Source organism: Mercenaria mercenaria, unplaced genomic scaffold (assembly GCF_021730395.1).
Source record: "Mercenaria mercenaria strain notata unplaced genomic scaffold, MADL_Memer_1 contig_4686, whole genome shotgun sequence".
NCBI classification, from domain to species: Eukaryota; Metazoa; Mollusca; class Bivalvia; order Venerida; family Veneridae; genus Mercenaria; species Mercenaria mercenaria.
This window is the reverse complement of record NW_026462933.1, coordinates 19347-42600: the sequence shown is the minus strand read 5'-3', so window position 1 is coordinate 42600 and position 23254 is coordinate 19347. Positions and strand designations below refer to the sequence as shown.

The 23254-nt window shown below is 36.9% G+C and overlaps 1 protein-coding gene across 1 annotated transcript in view; it reads left to right on the top strand.

Moving 5' to 3' along the window:
• Positions 1-23254, top strand: part of LOC123546059 (interferon-induced helicase C domain-containing protein 1-like) — a 48888-nt gene that overhangs the window by 7839 nt on the left and 17795 nt on the right. Inside the window, exons 3-7 of the mRNA XM_053535285.1 lie at positions 3353-3445; positions 7407-7514; positions 7881-8097; positions 10285-10441; positions 14553-14769. Coding sequence (XP_053391260.1) covers positions 3353-3445; positions 7407-7514; positions 7881-8097; positions 10285-10441; positions 14553-14769 — 792 coding nt within the window. The remainder of the gene's footprint in view (positions 1-3352; positions 3446-7406; positions 7515-7880; positions 8098-10284; positions 10442-14552; positions 14770-23254) is intronic.

The following is a 23254-nucleotide window of genomic DNA, read 5'->3' as shown; positions in this document are numbered from 1 at the left end:
TATGAAGTGGGACTATTATAGGGTTTATTCATTTTTTATATAAGCGTAAGAAATTATTTTTATATAAGGGTAGTTCATTCTAGCATTCCACACTGACCTTCGTGATACATTGGTACATTTGGTTCTAGCACCAACTAATCACTCGGAAATCTAAAGGTATTGTTACAGGAAAACAAACATGCTTTACTCCGATATTCACGGTCATAAAGACCATACTTATAACATTCGATATACTTTCAAATTCACTGACCATTATTTAGCCTTTTTGAAGCTGTGCCATCTATAGAACCAACATAAACAAATAGTTACAAAATCATAGTTATTGAAAACACTAGAGTGGTTACCAGGTCTTATAATAGCCTAATGTTAATGTGCAAAGAAATATTTTTTTTAGTTAATTCGAAGAGTAAAAAAAATCTTAACATTTGTGGTTATCTAATATCTATATTTAAACTTCGATATCGCTGAATTTTGTACATAGATAGTATTTCTGAATGCCCACACATTCCTGAAATTACTACAGCACATGCATAAACCACTGGAATAGAGTTTTAATTGACAGCATAGACCATTTTAGATAATGCTTGGGAGAATTTGCACATTTCATACTAATATATTCATACTATATAACAAACAGACCTAATAAAACCGAGTTTGCTATTTTTTTTCGTCCTTCAGTTCTATACATCCAAAGGAATCTTTAGATCTGTCAACAGATAGTACAGTCAAACTATGTTCTCTAGAACTCGACGGTTCAAGCAAAATGTGTTCTCGATATCAGTAGTACAAGCCAACGTGAAGTATACATTATATAGACCTAACCATGGGTTCAAGCCAAGAGTAGTCCGAACAATCCTAATTTGAGCAAACGAAGGTTGACGGTACTAGTTTTTATAAAATACGCGCCATAGATTTTTATGCCCCCGAAGGGAGGCATATTAGTTTTCAACTGTCCGTTCGTTCGTTAGTCACAACGTTAACTTTTTGCATGAAGGCACTTTACTCGCGAACCACTGCACCCAGGACCTTCAAACTTCACATGCTGATAGTACTCATTGAGTACACGACCCCTACTGACTTTGGGGTCACTAGGTCAAAGGTCAAGGTCACAGGGGCCAACGTTAACTTTTTGCATGAAGGCACTTTACTTGCGAACCACTGCACCCAGGACCTTCAAACTTCACGTGCTGATAGTACTTATTGAGTACACGACCCCTACTGACTTTGGGGTCACCAGGTCAAAGGTCAAGGTCACAGGGGCCAACGTTAACTTTTTGCATGAAGGCACTTTACTCGCGAACCACTGCACCCAGGACCTTCAAACTTCACATGCTGATAGTACTCATTGAGTACACGACCCCTATTAACTTTGGGGTCACTAGGTCAAAGGTCAAGGTCACAGGGGCCAACGTTAACTTTTTGCATGAAGGCACTTTACTTGCGAACCAATGCACCCAGGACCTTCAAACTTCACGTGCTGATAGTACTTATTGAGTACACGACCCCTACTGACTTTGGGGTCACCAGGTCAAAGGTCAAGGTCACAGGGGCCAACGTTAACTTTTTGCATGAAGGCACTTTACTCGCGAACCACTGCACCCAGGACCTTCAAACTTCACATACTGATAGTACTCATTGAGTACACAACCCTTATCAACTTTGGGGTCACCACATCAAAGGTCAAGGTCACAGGGGCTTATGTTAACTTTTTGCATGAAGGCACTTTACTAGCGCACTGCACCCAGGACCTTCACATGCTAATAGTACTCATTGAGTACACGACCCCTATTGATGTCAAAGGTCAAGGTCAAAGGTCAAGGCGCTGCATGGGGCATTTGTCACCATTAGTGACAGCTCTTGTTCTACCTGTACTGTTAATACAGACAATCATAGAGGCAATCAACCAGCCTTTTTGGAAATTGTTAGCTTGGAAACGGAAGTTTTAGAAACATGAGAAAGATAGTTTTCATAAATGAACAAAGAGCGTACTAAAAGTTAAGCTCATTCTATAAGAATAACTTTAGTCGTTTTGAATTTTGCCAGTCTCAAATGTAATAAATCTACACGAAGTAATTTATTTTACTTCTCAAATTCATAATTATCACCGAAAAATTACAAAATGAATATTAAGAAGTAGTAAAAATGGCGAAATCTGAAGGTTATAACAAAAAATGCACTTTGACCTTGTGCTGTGACCTTACTATGACCCTTGGAAGGCGACAGCCCCCCTGAAACTTTTCCAATTTTTAAAAATATAACCTATACTGTGTTGGTGTGCCGTAAAACCCAAATAAATAAATAAATAAATATAAAGTTAACAATGAACATGGCTGTCGGGCATTAACAAAAAATGCCATCAAAGGCAATTTCTAGGCCTCTTTTTTTTGATATATAGGCAGACTAATTATGCCTTGTCTGTCTTCCATCTATTTGACATTGTTAACTTCTAAATTTAATCAATTCTTTTTAAACTGCTGCTATAAATCATCTTTTTACACAGCTGTCTCAGTTATATGTCCCTCACCTCCACCCCCGACCCCGCCCCCCACCCCCCACAAAAGGAAGTACAGCCACCAGTAAATGCACCAAAAGCCACCATTTCATAACTGTATTTCAAAATTTTCCAGAGGGAGAGTGACCACTGACCCCTCCCCCTCCCAATCAAGAGGGAAATAACTTCTCCATTACCTCAAAATTTAGACCTAAAAATGCACCAGAGGATGCCATTTCATGCATGTATTTAAAAGATTTCCAGGGAGAGAGCCCCCTCACCCCCCTAAAATGAGGGAAGTACAGCCACCAGTAAATGCACCAGAGGCCAACATTTCATACCTATATTTAAAAATAATTCCAGAGGGAGGTCCCCTTTGACCCCCCTAACATGGGCAAAGGCACCCCTCCAATACCTACCCACTCCCAGCACTCGCTTAGTCTGCACCTCGGTGTTGACATATTCATTCTAATAACCTCCTACTTTCCCTACCTTTTTGTCCGCAAACCTCCTGTTTTTTTCCTACTTTTTTGTGTGGGGACCTCCTACTTTTTTGCATGGCCATGCTGGAACCTGTATTTTTGACTTCATTTAAATAAATGAAGGTACATGCATTTTGAGTTCCAAGTAAAGAGATAATACATATTAACATACTGTTGTCTGACTAGGGTCATTGTCAGCTGTGAATTTTTGTCTATTTCTGATTGATTTTATCTGTAAAACTGGAAATACAGAGATTCATGATGTTCACATTAATAAGCAGTTTAGCCAAAAGCATTAACACTGAGGAGATTAAATGATTTCACTGTATATGTTTGGAGATGTTTCTATTTTAACTAAATGAAAACTTCCATTTTGAAGTTCCAGTTGCAAAAAAATCCTCATTACAAGACACCTTCAGAAGCAGCGATGAAACACATGTGAAAGACTATTACAAAGGGGAACTGAGTTTAGGTATGTGTTATATTTCATATTTAGATATAGCCAATGCAATACAGTCCCAGGTGTGTGTCTGTATGGATGAGATGTCCAGAGGAAATTTATCAAAAAAGATAAAAAGAACATCTTAGGTGCAGGAAAAGTTGAGAGTAATGATGTTGCATCAGAGTCTTAAGAAAATCCAAGATGGCCACCAAGATGGCCAACAAAACTTAAAAACTACATTTCTTTAAATTATGTGGCAATTTTTAGTGCATTTTATAATCAACTTTTGTTAATCCCCCGCCACAAGTGGTGGGCCTTTATAGGAATGGTCTCCTTCCATCCTCTGTTCATCTTATTATTTCGTGCCTGCTCTGTATCTCCTAAACCCCTTAAAGGATTTTCATGAAACTTGGGTCAAATGATCACCTCATCAAGACGATGTGCAGAACCCATGAGTCAGCCATGTCCGCTCAAGGTTGAGGTCACAACTCGAGGTCAAAGGTTTGAGCCTTCCATTTTGTGTCCCGTCTATATCTCCTAAACTCCTTGAAGGATTTTCATGAAACTTGGGTCAAACGATCACCTCATCAAGAACTCATGAGTCAGTCATGTCTGCTCAAGGTCAAGGTCACAAATGAAGGGTAAAGGTTTAAGCCTTCTATTTTGTGTCCGCTTTGTATCTCCTAAACCCCTTGAAGGATTTTAATATGACTGGGCTGTAATATTCCCCTTATCAAGATAATATGCAGAATTCATAATTCACCCCTGCAAGTCACAAGTAGAATGTTTAATGGTTCCACCCAATAATCAACCTTTTCACTAGTAACAGTGGCAGGGGATATAGCTATCTTTCAAACTGCCTTGTTTTTATTGGTAATCATTCACTGTGGTAGTACACATTTGTACTGTGTATAGCTAAACATGTATGCAATGTGTACTGTTTTAAAACCTAAATACCGTTAATGCAAACAAACTTGTAAATTTTATTTTTGCGTTAATTATATCTAGTAACTGTTCATGTTTTCACATATTAAATTTGGCTCTAGTTTACCTTTACTTTGAATCACTTGTTCCTCACCACTGTGGATTCAAAAATGCGCTTGTCTCCTACATGCAATATGACTGCTAAAATTATCCCTCCTTTTCAGACAGATGTAGTCACTTTATTTGATTTCTGTTTTTGTTAGCTCACCTGTCACATAGTGACAAGGTGAGCTTTTGTTATCACGCAGCAATCCTTATGAAAGTTGGTTAGAATGTTCATCTTGATGATATCTAGGTCAAGTTCGAAACTGGGTCACGTGCCCTCAAAAACTAGGTCAGTAGGTCTAAAAATAGAAAAACATTGTGACCGCTCTAGAGGCCATATATTTCACAAGATCTTCATGAAAATTGGTCAGAACGTTTACCTTGATGATATCTAGGTCAAGTTCGAAACTGGGTCACGTGCCATCAAAAACTAGATCAGTAGGTTAAATAATAGAAAAACCTTGTGACCTCTCTAAAGGCCATATTTTTCATGGGATCTGTATGAAAGTTGGTCTGAATGTTCATCTTGATGATATCTAGGTCAAGTTCGAAACTGGGCCACGTGCCATTAAAAACTAGGTCAGTAGGTCTAAAAATAGAAAAACCTTGTGACCTCTCTAGAGGCCATATATTTCATGAGATCTTCATGAAAATTGGTCAGAATGTTCAACTTGATGATATCTAGGTCAAGTTCGAAAGTGGGTCACGTGCCTTGAAAAACTAGGTCAGTAGGTCAAATAATAGAAAAACCTTGGGACCTCTCTAGAGGCTATATTTTTCATGGGATCTGTATGAAAGTTGGTCTGAATGTTCATCTTGATGATATCTAGGTCAAGTTCGAAAGTGGGTCACGTGCCATCAAAAACTAGGTCAGTAGGTCAAATTATAGAAAAACCTTGTGATCTCTCTAAAGGCCATATTTTTTTGGGGATCTGTATGAAAGTTGGTCTGAATGTTCATCTTGATGATATCTAGGTCAAGTTCGAAACAGGGTCATGTGCGGTCAAAAACTAGGTCAGTAGGTCTAAAAATAGAAAAACCTTGTGACATCTCTAGAGGCCATATTTGTGAATGGATCTTCATGAAAATTGGTCAGAATGTTCATCTTGATGATATCTAGGTCAAGTTTGAAAGTGGGTCACGTGCCTTCAAAAAGTAGGTCAGTAGGTCAAATAATGAAAAAACGTTGTGACCTCTCTAGAGGCCATATTTTTCATGGGATCTGTATGAAAGCTGGTCTGAATGTTTATCAGCTGGGTCATTCAGGACCATCATGGTCCTCTTGTTGGGTTTAACATCGCGCTGACACAAGTATAGGTCATATGGCAACTTTCCAGCTTTGATGGTGGAGGAAGACTCGAGGTACTGCGCTGTGCATTATTTCATCACCGGCGGGCACCTTGGTAGAACCACCGACCTTCCTTAAGCCAACTGGAAGGCTTCCTCTAAGAAATCTATATCCGAAGTGAGACCTGAACCTACATCTGTTAGCGGAAAGTGATTTGAAGTCACTGACGTTAACCACTCGGCCATGGAGGCCTCTGATGTAGTCCAAGTACGCAGGATGTAAAAACAAAGTTTGATGACTAGTCTGAAAGGTCACAGGATGTAAAAACATAGTTTGATGACCAGTCTGATAACAGACCTAGCAATCAGATATAAAATTCTGCAAAGAAAAAGCCAGTCAGATACTGGAACTGGATACAAGAACAGATATTTTAATACTCTTTGGAACATTTTTATATGCACATCTTACATGAACACCCATGGCGGCTCGTGGAGCGGGCGGCAGTCGGCGTACATAAGCATGTCCGCTCTCTAAGTCGAACAGTTTTCATCTGATCTTCACCAAACTTGCTGACAATGTTTGTGCGCATTATATCTGGACCAAGTTGGATAACCAGCCAAATGGCCCCAGGCTCTCTTGGATTATGGCCCTTAAATTACTTGGAAAAACTGCGAATTTAGCCTTGTCTGCTCTCTAACTAAGTCGAACAGTTTTCATCCGATCTTCACAAAACTTGATGACAATGTTTGTGGGCATAATATCTAGGCCAAGTTGGATAACCAGCAAAATCGCCCTAGGCACTCTTGGATTTTGGCCCTTGAATTACATACTCTAAATCTGCAAAATTAGCCTTGTCCATTCAAACAGTTTTGACCCGATTGTCAATTTCATCCCACATGGAACCTCATAAGTACCTTGATTCCTTCTTACTCTGTTTTGGGTTAACAAAGCATACAACATCAACATTATAATATTACCTTTATGATACGTAACTGAATATTTAGATGGGTGTATTTTGTGACAGTCTGGCACTCTTGTTTTCATTTACTTACTGAGAGCAAGATCATAATGATGTAGAAATACAGGGTTACTGGTGGGGTAATTTTGATTAGAAATTAGGGTTGTTCCAATGTCCTTGGAGGTGAATGGGTAAAAAGAAAAAGAAAAAAAAAACTAGGCAGGGTTACCCAAAACAAACATTTTTTAGGCCGATGAAACATGTTTTAAACAACGACATATATTGTATATATGCCAGTCACTTAATAAGAATTTAAAGCTCCCATTAAAACAAGCCGAATATTCGAATATATTCGAATATGGCAAATCGAATATTCGAATATTGATTTCAGTATTCGTTCCCATCCCTACTTGATACTAATGCAGATGTAACCTGTGACCATTCCTCATCTTCAGACATCACCTGACCTCAGTTTAGCCTTGACCTTGACCTTTTGGACTTAGGTTGCTTTGTATGGGCCATCTCTTGGTTAACCAAATTAGGCCGTTTCGTCTAGCATCAATACCGCTTACAAGAATGAATTGATACTAATACGTGACCATTCCTCATCTTCAAACATCACCTGACCTAAGTTTGACCTTGACATTGACCTCGTTTTGGAAAATCTATCGACAAGCGTTTATTGGATGCAGCTCCTTGTTTCTATAAAATTTCAGATGATAATACACAGTGTAAGCAGATTGTTGAAAGTGAAGAGACTGCAGCAAAGCAGGTTTACGACACAAGTTTGGACTTTGGAACCATGGAGGCCCCAGTACTTACAGGTTCATATTTTCACTTTTTTGACTGTACAAATATCCATTGGGTTTTAGAATTTCTTTTTTTATACTGATAAAAGCAAATATTTGAAAATTTACTATTAATAGATTTTTTCTGCATGGTGACACACAGTATAAATTCATTTGTTCTTCACCTTTGTTTCAAGCTATGAAAAACTAATGCTGGTAAAACATCCAGGTTTTATTCTGGAATAAATGATAATATTACTGTTAATCACTGTTACAGCAGTGAAATTTAGGCTCACTTACAATTAATTGATACAGATACTTGTCCTTACAGGTTTTGAAAAACTGTCCAAGTGAAAATAAATTATGTTAATGTGACTATGAAAACTCTTATTTTTATTGCAGATAAACAAGATCCCAGTTTAAATGTCAATAATCTTAGTCCATACAAGCCTGAGGAGTTTAGTATGATGTCTGTTTCGGGAGTCGAGTCAGTTAAACGATCACTTAATGAGTCATTGGACATGAGCCTGAGTTTCAACTCACTCTTAAATGACACAGAGAATACTAAAGTACAAGGTCGGCAAATAAATTCACTGGACAGATCGCTTAGTGGAGAAAGGTTTGTCAGCTTGAATATGGCAAAATATCTCATCGATGATTAATGCTTTAGAATCATATCTATCAATTTTGATTGTGATGCAACACTGGTAGGAGGATTGAAATTCAGTCCTTTTATGGCAGTTGTTGCTCAGGTAAAGTTTGGTAATTGTACCTTGTTGTTGCTTAGAGGAAATTTGGTCATTATGTCTCCCCCCCCCCCCCCCCCCCACTTGGGGAGACGTATTATTTTTGCCCTGTCCGTATGTACGTCACACTTCATTTCCGATCAATAACTGGAGAACCATTTGATCTAGAACCTTCAAACTTCATAGGTTTGTAGGGCTGCTGGAGTAGACAACCCCTATTGTTTTTGTGGCCACTCCGTCAAAGGTCAAGATCACAGGGGCCTGAACATTGAAAACCATTTCCGATCAATAACTAGAGAACCACTTGACCCAGAATGTTGAAACTTCATAGGATGATTGGTCATGTAGTGTAGATGACCCCTATTGTTTTTGGAGTCACTCCATCAAAGGTCAAGGTCACAGGGGCCTGAACATTGAAAACCATTTCTGATCAATAACTTGAGTACCACTTGACCCAGAATGTTGAAACTTCATAGGATGATTGGTCATGCAGAGTAGATGACCCCTATAGATTTTGGGGTCACTCTGTTAAAGGTCAAGGTCACTGGGGCCTGAACATTGAAAACCATTTCCGGTCAGTAACTTGAGAACCACTTGACCCAGAATGTTGAAACTTAGTAGGGTGATTGGTCATGCAGAGTAGATGACCTCTATTAATTTTGGGGTCACTCTGTTAAAGGTCAAGGTCACAGGGGCCTGAACATGGAAAACCGTTTCCGATCAATAACTTGAGAACCTCTCGACCCAGAATGTTGAAACTTCATAGGATGATTGTTCCTGCAGAGTAAATGACCCATATTTTTTTTTGGTCAGTCTATTAAAGGTCAAGGTCACAGGGGCCTGGACATGTAAAATCATTTCCGGAAAATAACTCGAGAACCACTTGACCTAAAATGTTGAAACTTAATAGGATGATTGGACATGCAGAGTAGATGACCCCTATTTATTTTGGGGTCACGTGATCAAGGTCACAGGAGCCTGAACAGTGACTTGAGAACCAGTAGGCCAAGAGTGTTGAACTTAGTGGGATGTCTGGACATGCCAAGTAGATGATCCCTATTGCAGTCAACCATCAGTGTCTCTTTGACTTTCGCTCCTGACCCCTATTGACTTCTTGCCTATAGGACTTTGCATTGGGGGAGACATGCGCTTTTTTACAAAAGCAATTTCTAGTTATATGGCTGTTGTTGCTTGGATAAGTTGATATACTAAGAAATTGGTCAACTTGTAAAAAATGCAATTTTGCCTTTAGGGGAGGATCTGAGGTACGGTACCATTAATAAAGATTATACTGAATTTGCTTTTGTCAACATTTTTAAGGCCAGTTCTGAGCTTTCTAGCTGACCAGAACATGCTTCCATGGAGTAAACTATTCATAGCCGGCAACCGCATCCCAGTTTGTTTAAGTTTTTGTATATAAGTTGGTATCCCAGTAACGACTTGTTGAAATAGATTGAAACTCCAAATGTTTATTCACTATGATGAACTGACATACATTGCACAAGTTCCATTTATAACTCTATATACTTCTCAGTACCCACTAATGGGAATGGATTGAGACTTCTCACACTTGTTCAATGTCATGATCTGACATGCGGTACACAGGTTCCATTACTTTGCATTTTTACAAAATTATGTCTCTTTTTCAACTTAGCAAGTTCTTTGTTAAGTTATTGTATGTAAGCTGGTATCTCAGTACCCACTAATTGGAATGGATTGAAACTTCACACACTTGTCATGAGCTGATATGCAATGTACATGTTTCATAACCCTGTTTTGCAACTTTACAAAATTATGCCCCTTGACTTTTATATTAATTCAGTTGACAAGGCTGTTGAATAGTTGAGCGTTGTTGTCCTCTGACAGCTCTTGTTGATTTTTGGACTTTATATCAGAAGTCATTTGTCTCCACCTCATTTCAAGATGGAAAGTTGTCATATTCAGATTAGGACAAAGTTATTCTGCTGGTCAGTAATCAAGAACCTTGTTTATACAGTATATTTCCAATGTAATATGGATGAGCACAGTTCTATTTCAGTTCTCTTATTATTATTTACAAGGTCATTTGGTACTGACAGTTCAGGGAGTGGCTCAGGTCTAGGATCAGAAGGTAGTTTCGACAGCTATTTGCAGTGTATGGAACAACCTAATTCTGGAGTATCAAACAGACAGAAAAGCCTAATGTCTAACCCCTCGGGGGACTTTTCACATGTCCAGGTATTTTATTAACATGTACATACTGTCAAACCTCTATATAAAAAAATATAGGTGATCTTGGTCCACAAATTAAACTATGCTAAAGTTTACATGATAAATGAACCGCATGATCTTAATAATAGACACCCTTTGTTGACATGTGTTTGACTGCAAATTTACCCTGTCAGTCAGTAGTAGACAGTAGAGGTCATAATACCTAAACTGGCAGTAGCAGTACATGTATTGAAAGGAAGATTTTGGGACATAGATGATATGAATTTGAATCCCACCAAAAGGAGAATTTGACATTTTCCTGATTAATTTTGTAGTCTGTATTTTTAGTCTGAAGTATAGGAAAATGTTAGCAAAAATGTAGAATAAGTTTTGTAACACTTAATGTAAAAAAGACAAGTTTAAATGCTAAAGTATATCTAAGTTAGTCTGGAAGTGTGGATGTTTTTCAGGTTAGATTTGGTAAAAACAAATATAATAATTTATATATATTTTGTTTCAGAATAGAATATACTTTCAATTATAGAGATATTGCCACTCAAGCTGTACTTGTTATGATACCTAATGATAATACCATCATCATTAACCAAAGATATCTTTACAGACTCTTTCAACTCTTTCATATTACGGCCCCATAATGGAAAACGCAACAGGAAATAACATCAGCTTGATCAAACAACACTGACACTCATCGGCATTTAATAACCTTGATGGACAAAATATTTATTTGTAGCTTTTTACTTGTTTTATTAGCTCACCAGTCATGTCGTGACAAGGTGAGCTTTCATGATCGCCCTTCGTCTGCCATCCGTCCATTTGTCCGTCCTCCGTATGCTCACAATTTCTTGTGAACAAGATAGAGACCACATTTACAATTGATTTTAATCAAACTTGCCCACAACTTGTATTGGCATAATATCTCAATTCCTTGCAAAAACTGGCCAGATCCCATCATGGGTTTTAGAGTTAAAATGCAAAACTTTGCTATTTTTAGCTCGACTTTTCGAAGAAAAAGTAGAGCTATTGCACTCGCCCCGGTGTCGGCGTTGGCGTCGCCGTTGGTTAAAGTTTTTGATAAAGTCAAATATCTCTGTTACTATCAAAGCTATTGACTTGAACCTTAAAATAGTTATTAACTATCAAAGTCTACACAAGGAGAAACAATCCCCATAACTCTGTTTGAATTTTGACAGAATTACGCCCCTTTTTAACTTAGAATTTTTGGTTAAAGTTTTTGATAAAGTCAAATATCAGAGCTTTTGACTTGAAACTTAAAATAGTTATTTACTACATGTATTAAAGTCTACACCAGGAGAAACAATACCCATAACTCTGATTTGAATTTTGACAGAATTTTGCCCCTTTTTAACTTAGATTTTTTTTTTTTAATTTTTGATAATGTCAAATATCACTGTTACTATCAAAGCTATTGACTTGAATCTTAGAATACTTATTTACCATCATAGTCTACACCAGGAGAAATAAACCCCGTAACTCTGATTGGAATTTTGACAGAATTATGCAATGCTCAGGTGAGTTTTTGTGATCGCTCAATGTCTGGCATCTGTCTGTCGTCTGTCAACATTTAGCTTGTGTATGCGATAGAGAGGCTGTATTTTTTAATTGATTTTCATGAAATTTTGTCAGAATGATCACCTTAATGAAATCTAGGCCAAGTTCGAAATTGGGTCATCTGGGGTCAAAAACTAGGTCACTAGGTCAAATCAAAGAAAAACCTTGTGTATGCGATAGAGGCTGTATTTTTCAATTGATCTTCATGAACTTTGGTCAGAATGATTACCTTGATGAAATCTAGGCCAAGTTCGAAAATGGGTCATCTGGGGTCAAAAACTAGGTCACTAGGTCAAATCAAAGAAAAATCTTGTGTATGCAATAGAGGCTGTATTTTTCAATTGATCTTCATGAATTTTGGTTAGAATGATTACCTTGGTGAAATCTAGGCCAAGTTCGAAAATGGGTCATCAGGGGTCAAAAACTAGGTCACTGGGTCAAATCAAAGAAAAACCTTGTGTATGCAATAGAGGCTGTATTTTTCAACTGATCTTCATAAAATTTTGTCATGATTGCCTTGATGAAATTCCAGGAGGATTTCGAATATGGGTCATCTGGGATCAAAAGCTAAGTCACTAGGTCAAATCAAAGAAAAACTTTGTGTATGCCATAGAGGCTGTATTTTTCAATTGATCTTCATGAATTTTGCTTAGAATGATTGCCTTTATGAAATTTATGTCAGGGTCGAATATGGGTCATCTTGGGTCAAAAACTAGGTCACTAGGTCAAATCAAAGAAAAACCTTGTGGATGCATTTTACAATGGATCTTCATGAAATTTGATCAGAGTATTTGTTTGGTTTGAATATGGGTCATTTAGGGTCAAAAACTAGGTCACCTGGTCACCTGGTCAAATTAAAGAAAAACCTTGTGTAGGGAATAGGTGCTGCATTTTACACTGGATATTCATAAAATTTAGTCAGAATGATTGCCTTGATGAAATCTAGGCAAAGTTCAAATATGGGTCATCTGGGAAACCTAGGGCCATCTTGGCCCTCTTGTTAACTTAGAATTTTTTGTTAAAATTTTTGATAAAGTCAGATATCTCTGTTACTATTAAAGCTTTTGACTTGAAACTTAAAATAGTTATTTACTATCAAAGTTTACACCTGGAGAAACAATCCCCATTACTATGATTTGAATTTTGACAGAGTTATGTCCCTTTTTAACTTGGAATTTTTTTTTTTACTTGCAAAGCTCTAATTCAGAGTCAAGCACTGAGAAAAGTTGAGCGCGCTATCTTACGAACAGCTCTTGTTTTCTTAACTATCGTGTTTAAGTTTTGATGAACTTTCATTCGAGCTCTGTTATTACAAAATGTGTTTGATTGAAACTTAAAGCAGTTGTTCCACATCATCACTCTCAACATATTAACAAGAGCCATAACTCTTGCACCAGTGTTTCAAGAATTATGCCCCTTTTTACTTAGAATTTCAGGTTTATTTGATGCACTTTCACTAAGTCTATATCTTTGTCATTACTAAATGGATTTGATTCAAACATAGTATATTTTGATGCTTTTCACCATTGTTTTTAATAATGATTCAGCTGAAAAATTTTCCTTCTTACGATTGTGGTAAGGTCGCATTTCACCCATTCTGCGAAAAGTTCGGACTTAACAATGCAGCGTTTTTTTTCGCAATTGACGACCCGCAAAATTGTGATCTCGAACAAGGTAAAATACAATTCGCGTTCAGCATCGTCTCAAAATAATGTAAACAACACTATACGATGACATAATCAAGTTTGCAGTGAATTTTATATTGTTTTAGGCGCCATGCGTTGTGAACGACGACCCCATTCAACATGTTTCTATCTAGCTTAAATGAAGAAATTTTTTGTTTAAAAAAAAAAAATCAAAATTGTACTTTTACTCGAATCAAACCGTATACATGACGAGTAAGTGGCACAACCACACTTAATGATGTAACAAGTACAACTCTCCATAGTTAAGCTTTGAGTCTGTGACACATTTGTACGAAAGGTGACGAAAACTGCATTCCAATAGTTTAATAATCGTCGCGTAAGAGCATAACTTTTTCGTAATATTAATAAAAATATCTGGATTTGAATTAATAGCATTCCAGGAAAATTATATTATTCCCGACTATCTTTACGGTACTTAGAATTATAGGTTAAAGTTTTGGTGCAATTTAAGTCTATCTTTGTTATTACCAGATGAATTTGTTTCAAATTTAGAATAGTTGTTCTTTATTATCAGCCACATGATATGACACATGGTGCATTACTCTTCCAGAAATTTGCATGAATTGTGGCCCTTTTGTACTTATTAAATGTTTTCATGCACTTTACCTCTTCCTCTGTTTAATACATTTAACAGAGGCTTAACTTATTGTCTAATGTCTTTATCGGAGTCATTACACACCAGTGACAGCTCCAGCTTCCTCTTATACTTCCAATGTCAGTATCAAGCATCAAAATAGTCAGGGCTGTGTCCTGTGATAGCACTTGTTCTTTTAACTTATCAAAATACAAATCACTTGTTATATAACTCACTCAGATTTAAGATTTCACCATTTATGTTGTAGATTTTGGAAGCTAAGCAGCATTCTTTTTCCGAATATCAAAAATTAACCACATCAAAACCCATCAAGTCAGAAGATGACCTTGCAGCTGTAAATGTCGACACTTCTAAATACAGCAGCAAGGGCAAGGATGATTTGTATGATAGAACCAAGTTGTCTCAAGACGATCTGAAGGACAAAGATGAAAATGATCAGGGTCCATATAATATTACTGAAAAAGGTTTGTAATTACACGTAGTAATTATAGTATGTTGTCATTCTTGGATGATGAAAATAATGATCATGAAGAGTGAATAGTTTGTGTACTATTTTCAGCTCACCTGTCACATAGTGACAAGGTGAGCTTTTGTGATCACCCTTCGTCCGTCGTCAGTTTGTCCGTCCGTCTGTCAACAATTTCTTGTCTGCATGATAGTGGTTTCATTTATGAATTTACTTTAACCAAACTTGCACACAACTTGTATCACCATAAGATCTCGGTTCCTTTCTTGAACTGGCCAGATCCCATTATGGGTTCCAGAGTTATGGCCCCTGAAAGGGCCAAAATTAGCTATTTTGACCTTGTCTGCACAATAGCAGCTTTATTTATGATTTGATTTTTACCAAACTGGCACACAACTTGTATCACCATAAGATCTTGGTTCCTTTCTTGAACTGGCCAGATTCCAGTACGGGTTCCAGAGTTATGGCCCTTGAAAGGGCCAGAATTAGCTATTTTGACCTTGTCTGCACAATAGTAGCTTCATTTATGATTTGATTTTTACCAAACTTGCACACAACTTTTATCACAATAAGATCTTGGTTCCTTTCTTGAACTGGCGAGATTCCTTTATGGGTTCCAGAGTTATGGCCCCTGAAAGGGCCAGAATTAGCTATTTTGACCTTGTCTGCATGATAGCAGCTTCATTTATGATTTGAATTTAATCAAACTTGCACAAAACTTGTGTCAGCAAAAGATCTTGATTCCTTAGTGGAACCGGCCAGATCCCTTAATGGGTCCCAAAGTTATGTCCCCTGAAAGGGCCAAAATTAGCTATTTTGACCTTGTCTGCAGAATAGCAGCTTCATTTATGATTTGATTTTAACCAAACTTGCATACAACTTGTATCACCACAAGATCTTGGTTCCTATCTTGAACTGGCCAGATTTCATTATGGGTTCCAGAGTTATGGCCCCTTAAGGGCCAAAATTGGCTATTTTGGCTTTTGCAGCCATATAGAGACTTCGTTTATGGTTTTATTATCCCCCGACGAAAATCGGAGGGATATAGTTTTGGCGTTGTCCGTCCCTCCGTCCGTCCTTCTGTCCGTCTTTCCGTCCGTCCGCCGAGCCATATCTAGGAAATGGTTGGGAATATTTATTCAAAACTTCATATACATGTTCACCACAATGAGTTCTTGCGGCCCGTCAAGTTTCAGTCAGATTGCCCAAGTAACACCAGAGTTATGGCCCTTAGAAGTTTCTAGTGTTAACTATATAGGGTACTATAAATATGGCAATTTCTGCATCATAACTTTTGATATATTTGACCTAGAACTATGAAACTTAAACAGAATTTAGATCACCATAATGTGGTTGTGTACACACAATTTCATTTGGATTTATTTGTAAATTAAGAGTTATTGCCCTTTAATTGTATAAAAATCCACATATTTGTACATAACAAACTTACCATTTTGTAGAATTTCATAAATTTCTTTCATTCTTTTCCATGAACATTATTGTAAACATGTGAAGTTGTGTACCCACACGTGGTCACCCCCTTACCTTGATCACACACCTCCCCCCCCCCCCCCCCCCAAAAAAAAAAAAAAAAAAATCATTCCTTATTTTAGATTTTTTTCAAACAAACTTCATATACATGTTCACCACTATGAGGTTATGGGGCCCATCAAGTTTCAGACAGATTGCCCAAGTAACACCAGGGTTATGGCCCTTCGAAGTTTCTAGTGTTAACTATATAGGGTACTATAGATCTATAGATATGCCAATTTCTGCATCATAACTTTTGATATATTTGACCTAGAACTATGAAACTTTAACAGAACTTTAGAGCACTATAATGTGGTTGTGCACAGACAATTTTGTACGGATTTCTTTTTGTAACTTCAGAGTTATTGCCCTTTAATTGTCTAAAAATCCACATATTTGTACATAACAAACTTACCATTTGGCAGAATTTCATTAAATTTCTTTCATTCTTTTCTGTGAACATTTATTATAAACATGTGAAGTTGCGTACCCACACCTGGTCACCCACTTGCCTTGGTCACACCCCCTTTTTTTTTTTTTTTTTAGCTCACCTGTCACAAAGTGACAAGGTGAGCTTTTGTGATCGTGCGGTGTCCGTTGTCCGTCGTCCGTCCGTAAACTTTTGCTTGTGACCACTCTAGAGGTCACATTTTTCATGGGATCTTTATGAAATTTGGTCAGAATGTTTATCTTGATGATATCTAGGTCAAGTTCGAAACTGAATCACGTGCCATCAAAAACTAGGTCAGTAGGTCTAAAAATAGAAAAACCTTGTGACCTCTCTAGAGGCCATATATTTCACAAGATCTTCATGAAAATTAGTCAGAATGTTCACCTTGATGATATCTAGGTCAAGTTCGAAACTTGGTCACGTGCCTTCAAAAACTAGGTCAGTAGGTCTAAAAATAGAAAAACCTTGTGACCTCTCTAGAGGCCATATATTTCACAAGATCTTCATGAAAATTGGTCAGAACGTTCACCTTGATGATATCTAGGTCAAGTTCGAAACTGGGTCATGTGCGGTCAAAATCTAGGTCAGTAGGTCAAATAATAGAAAAACCTTGTGACCTCTCTAGAGGCAATATTATTCATGGGATCTGTATGAAAATTGGTCTGAGTGTTCATCTTGATGATATCTAGGGCAAGTTCGAAAATGGGTCACGTGCGGTTAAAAACTAGGTCAGTAGGTCTAAAAATAGAAAAACGTTGTGACCTCTCTAGAGGCCATATATTTCATGAGATCTTCATGAAAATTGGTCAGAATGTTCACCTTGATGATATCTAAGTCAAGTTCGAAAGTGGGTCACATGCCTTCAAAAACTAGGTCAGTAGGTCAAATAATAGAAAAACCTTGTGACCTCTCTAGAGGCCATATTTTTCATGGGATCTGTATGAAAGTTGGTCTGAATGTTCATCTTGATGATATCTAGGTCAAGTTCGAAAGTGGGTCACGTGCCTTCAAAAACTAGGTCAGTAGGTCAAATAATAGAAAAACCTTGTGACCTCTCTAAAGGCCATATTTTTCATGGGATCTGAATGAAAGTTGGTCTGAATGTTCATCTTGATGATATCTAGGTCAAGTTCGAAACAGGGTCATGTGCGGTCAAAAACTAGGTCAGTAGGTCTAAAAATAGAAAAACCTTGTGACCTCTCTAGAGGCCATACTTGTGAATGGATCTCCATAAAAATTAGTCAGAATGTTCACCTTGATGATATCTAGGTCAAGTTTGAAACTGGGTCACGTGCCTTAAAAAACTAGGTCAGTAGGTCAAATAATAAAAAAACCTTGTGACATCTCTAGAGGCCATACTTTTCATGGAATCTGTATGAAAGTTGGTCTGAATGTTCATCTTGATGATATCTAGGTCAGGTTTGAAACTGGGTCAACTGCGGTCAAAAACTAGGTCAGTAGGTCTAAAATTATTAAAATCTTTTGACCTCTCTAGAGGCCATATTTTTCAATGGATCTTCATGAAAATTGATCTGAATGTTCACCTTGATGATATCCAGGTCAATTTCGAAACTGGGTCACGTGCGGTCAAAAACTAGGCCAGTAGGTATAAAAATAGAAAAACCTTGTGACCTCTCTAGAGGCCATATTTTTCGTGAGATCTTCATGAAAATTAGTGAGAATGTTCACCTTGATGATATCTAGATAAAGTTCAAAACAGGGTCATTTACCTTCGAAAACTAGGTCAATAGGTCAAATATTAGTAAAACCTTGTGACCTCTCTACAGACCATATTTTTCAATGGATCTTCATGAAAATTGGTCAGAATTTTTATCTTGATAATATCTAGGTCAAGTTCAAAACTAGGTCACATGAGCTCAAAAACTAGGTCACTATGTCAAATAATAGAAAAAACGACATCATACTCAAAACTGGGTCATGTGGGTAGAGGTGAGCGATTCAGGACCATCATGGTCCTCTTGTTTCATTTCTTATTTTAGATTTTTTTTCAAACCTTCCAAGTTGTACTATTCCCCCACCTCACTTCTCCACCCAGTCATGCCCACCACTGATCATGCATCCTCTGTCCCCCCCCCCCCCCCCCCTCCCCCACCACTCCAACTTCACCCTTTTACCTTTTTTTTTTTTTTTTTTTTTTTTCATTTTTAATTTTCAATCAATATTTATAATCAGCATGTGAAATTTTGTTTCCTCTCCCGTTCCCCTGCACCCCCACTCCCTAAAAAAAAAAATATATACATATATCTATATATAGATATATATATTTCCATTCCTTTTTTATACGCCCGTTTGAAAAACGGGACGTATTATGGGAACCCCCCTGGCGGGCGGGCGGGTGGGTTGGCGGGCGGGCGGGCGGCGTCCACAGACCTTGTCCGGAGCATATCTTCTACATGCATGAAGGGATTTTGATGAAACTTGGCACAGTTGTTCACCATCATGAGACGGAGTGTCATGCGCAAAAACCAGGTCCCTAGGTCTAAGGTGAAGGTCACACTTAGAGGTCAAAGGTCAAATTCAAGAATGACTTTGTCCGGAGCATATCTTCTTCATGCATAGAGGGATTTTGATGAAAGTTGGCACAATTGTTCATCATCATGAGAAGGAGTGTCATGCGCAAGAACCAGGTCCCTAGGTCTAAGGTCAAGGTCACACTTAGAGGTCAAAGGATACAAGAATGAAAACTTTGTCCGGAGCATTTCTTCTTCATGCATAGAGGGATTTTGATATAACTTGGCACAAATGTTCACCACCATGAGGCGGAGTGTCATGCGCAAGAACCAGGTCTCTAGGTCTAAGGTCAAGGTCACACTTAGAGGTCAAAGGATACAAGAATGAAAACCTTGTCCGGAGCATTTCTTCTTCATGCATAGAGGGATTTTGATATAACTTGGCACAAATGTATACCACCACGAGACGTAGTGTCATGCGCAAGAACCAGGTCCCTAGGTCTAAGGTCAAGGTCACACTTACAGGCCAAAGGTCAGATACAAGAATGACTTTGTCCGAAGCATTTCTTCTTCGTGCATGGAGGGATTTTGATGTAACTTGACACAATTATACACCATCATGAGACGAAGTGTCATGCGCAGTTCCCTTCTTTAGAATTACTTCCCTTTGTTGTTACTATAAATAGCTTATATTGTAACTTTTTCATTACTAGTCGTAGGGACAAATCGAGACCACTTTTCTGTAGTACAACATGCATGCTACATCCAATTTTGAGGTGTATTTTGACCAGTCTCTACCTGGTAAAGATTTTTGTGAGGACTTACAATTTTATATTTTTTTTTTTTTTTTTTTTTTTTTTAAGATTTACTTCCCTTAGTTGTTACTATAAATAACTTATATTGTAACTTTTTTATAATTGACCGTAGGGAAAAACCAAGACCACTTTTCTGTGGTACAACATAGATGTTACTTTCCAATTTTAGGTGTATTTTAAGGTATCTGTACCTGGTAAGGAGTTTTTTTGTGGACTTAGAAAACAAAACAATTAGTTATTACTAAACAACCACAAAATTAAAATTCCATTTGCAAATACAGGTGCTAGAGTAAAGAAATTTGCTGTGACGGGCGTATATTGTGACATTCTTGCACTCTTGTTTTTTTTTTTTAAATGTTCAAACCTTCAACATGTTAAGTTGTGACTGCACAAACCTTGCCCTCAGCCATGTTCAAGATATCTTATCTGTGTTCTCTTAAGGACATCTGATCTTTTAAGTTCAAATGTACATGCAAAACAGCAACACCTGGTGCCAAACCACTCAAAGACAATATTTCATTCTAGTTAAACTTCAAGCTCACATTTCAATTAACTGCATTTAATTTTAAAAGCTAAGCTTATTACAGTAAGCATATCCCATTCAAAATAAATTCTTTAGTCCGGATCAAAGTATCATACATTTATTGTGTACTCTTTAATTAAACATTTGTTTTCTGTTAAATTGATTTTGACTAATGAAATTATTTGCTTCTTATTAACATCCTTAACTTTTTGCCGGATATATCTTTTTGCCATTCCTCACCACAAACCCTTTCGGCGGGGGATACCAATTCATCCAATTTGCTTGTTTGATACAAACTTCCAAGATAATTTCAACAACAATAATTCTTGGATTCTATGACAAATCAGATCCAATCGTAGGTTCAGAGTTATTTTATATCTGATTACCTTCCCTGATTGTAATCAAAATGGATTTATTTCAGTAAGTCCTTATAGGACTTATTTGAAATTTCATTATTGTCATTAGTTGGACTGAGCCAATCAGGGTAGATAACTATGGACTGATTTTATGTCAAATTACCTCCCTTTATTTCAAATTAAAATGGGTATATCTCCATAACTAATGAAGATACTGATCTGAAATTTCATTTATGTCAACAGATTTATTTGGCAGATCCTCCTTTTGTTCACTTACAATAATTTTTTTTTATTTACTTTCCTTTACGTTACTATAAATAGCTTATATTTAGTAACTTTTTTATTATTGGCCGTAGGGAAGAACCGAGACCACTTTTCTGTGGTACAACATGGATTGTACTTCCAATTTTTAGGTGTATTTTGACATATCTGTACATTGTAAGAATTTTTTTTCTTTTTGGTTAAATTTCTTCCCTTTGTTGTTACGGTCCTTTGGACTTAGATATTTTTTCTGAGGACTTTCTTGTCCTCAAGTGCACTGATAACAGGTGAGCGATATAGGGCCATCATGGCCCTCTTGTTGTTGTGTTACTCATGTTCAAACATGGTGTTTCCAATTAAACAATCTATTGTATAGTTTCAGATGTTTTTAACAAATTAAAGTTTTACATATTATTTATCTAATTATCTGTCTTACAGATTTTTAAAACATTCACAAGTTACTATTGCACATAACAGTGTTGGTCTAATTCAAAAGCAATTATAAAATTTCTTTGCTGAAAAAATAATCGCTGATCCAGATCAAAAGCAGCTAGAACATTGAAGTTAGCCAGCTGCAAGCATCAAAGGATATACTCCATGAACACTGTAACAGCACATGCTAATTATGAATCAGAAAAATAATTAGGTGATAAATACTGATAATTAAAATGTATATTGAAGATATGAAGTTTTTATGAACAGTTGCCCCTTGGCTTACAAAAAAAAGAGTGCTTAGACTGACATTTCCATGGTATAATGAAGAACTAAACGAAGCCAAACATTTGAAACGAAAACTTGAATGCCAATGGAGAAAAACAAATCTGACAGTAGATCATGGGATATACAGAAATCATTGTGCTTCTGTGAATAAATTGCTGAAACAAACACGTGTTAATTTCTATTCTGAAAAGATAGAGTCCTGTGGACGTGATCAGAAATCTTTATTCAAAGTGACAAAGAATCTTGTTGGTAGAGATGAGGAGGCCATCCGTACAACATCGTCCTCTTCCAAAGAACAGCACAAAATTTCAGCGACTCCTTCATCAATAAAATTGATGGAATAAGAAATAATATTAGAAACAGAATTACAACGCAGTGCGGTTACCACCAAGGAAATTCCAAACATGCAAGTAGATAAACTTGTTGAATTTACTCCATTCTCACAGGATGAAGTGAAAAAAATATTTCAAGATCTGCAAGTAAATTGTGTGAGCTAGATCCACTTCCGACATGGCTTTTGAAAGAATGCTTAGAAGAACTGCTACCATCTCTCACTAATATAATCAATGATTCTTTGGAGAAAGCATTATGTACCGAAATCCTTCAAAAATTTGTCGATCAGACCACTCATCAAAAAGTCAGATCTAGATGGAAATGTTCTGAAGAACTATAGACCTGTCTCTGATTTACTGCAGTGCACGACAACTCGACGAAAGACATTTGGTCGAATACGACAGTTTGCCGATTATGACATTAGGCCTACTGCGACAGTTCGTCGAAGCCTTTAATGCGACTAATGGTCGAAATAAATATTAAATACTGCGTAACTTGGTCAAAAGGTGATAACAGCAGAAGTTCGACTAATTGTCGCACGCAGATAAAATTACCTACTAACTTTCAGTTCTTTGTGTACATGTGTATTTTGGGGTCTATTTGATTGTTTGATTCCAATGTGAAGAACCGATTGTCTTCAAATATGCCTTTGGCTTATGGTAAACGTGAACACTTTTTACAGAACATTATATGTGTAAAAATGGTCAATTATATTCTGAATAATAGCTCAGAAGGATTTTGAAAAAATATTCTTTTCCTTAAATCATATATTTGATTTTGCCTGTCACTTGAGATTTCCGCGCATATAGAATCGGACAAAATCAACACCCATATACGTTTTCCGATTCAAAATCATAATAAATATGTATGTTTTTTATATTATTTTATTTTATTTATTTTATTTTTTATTTTTTTTAAAATTGGCATACATGCGTAGAATTAATAAAATCGTAAAAGGATTATAAAAAATATTCTGTACTTTAAATTCTATGATTTGATTTTGAAACTATACTAAATCAAAGA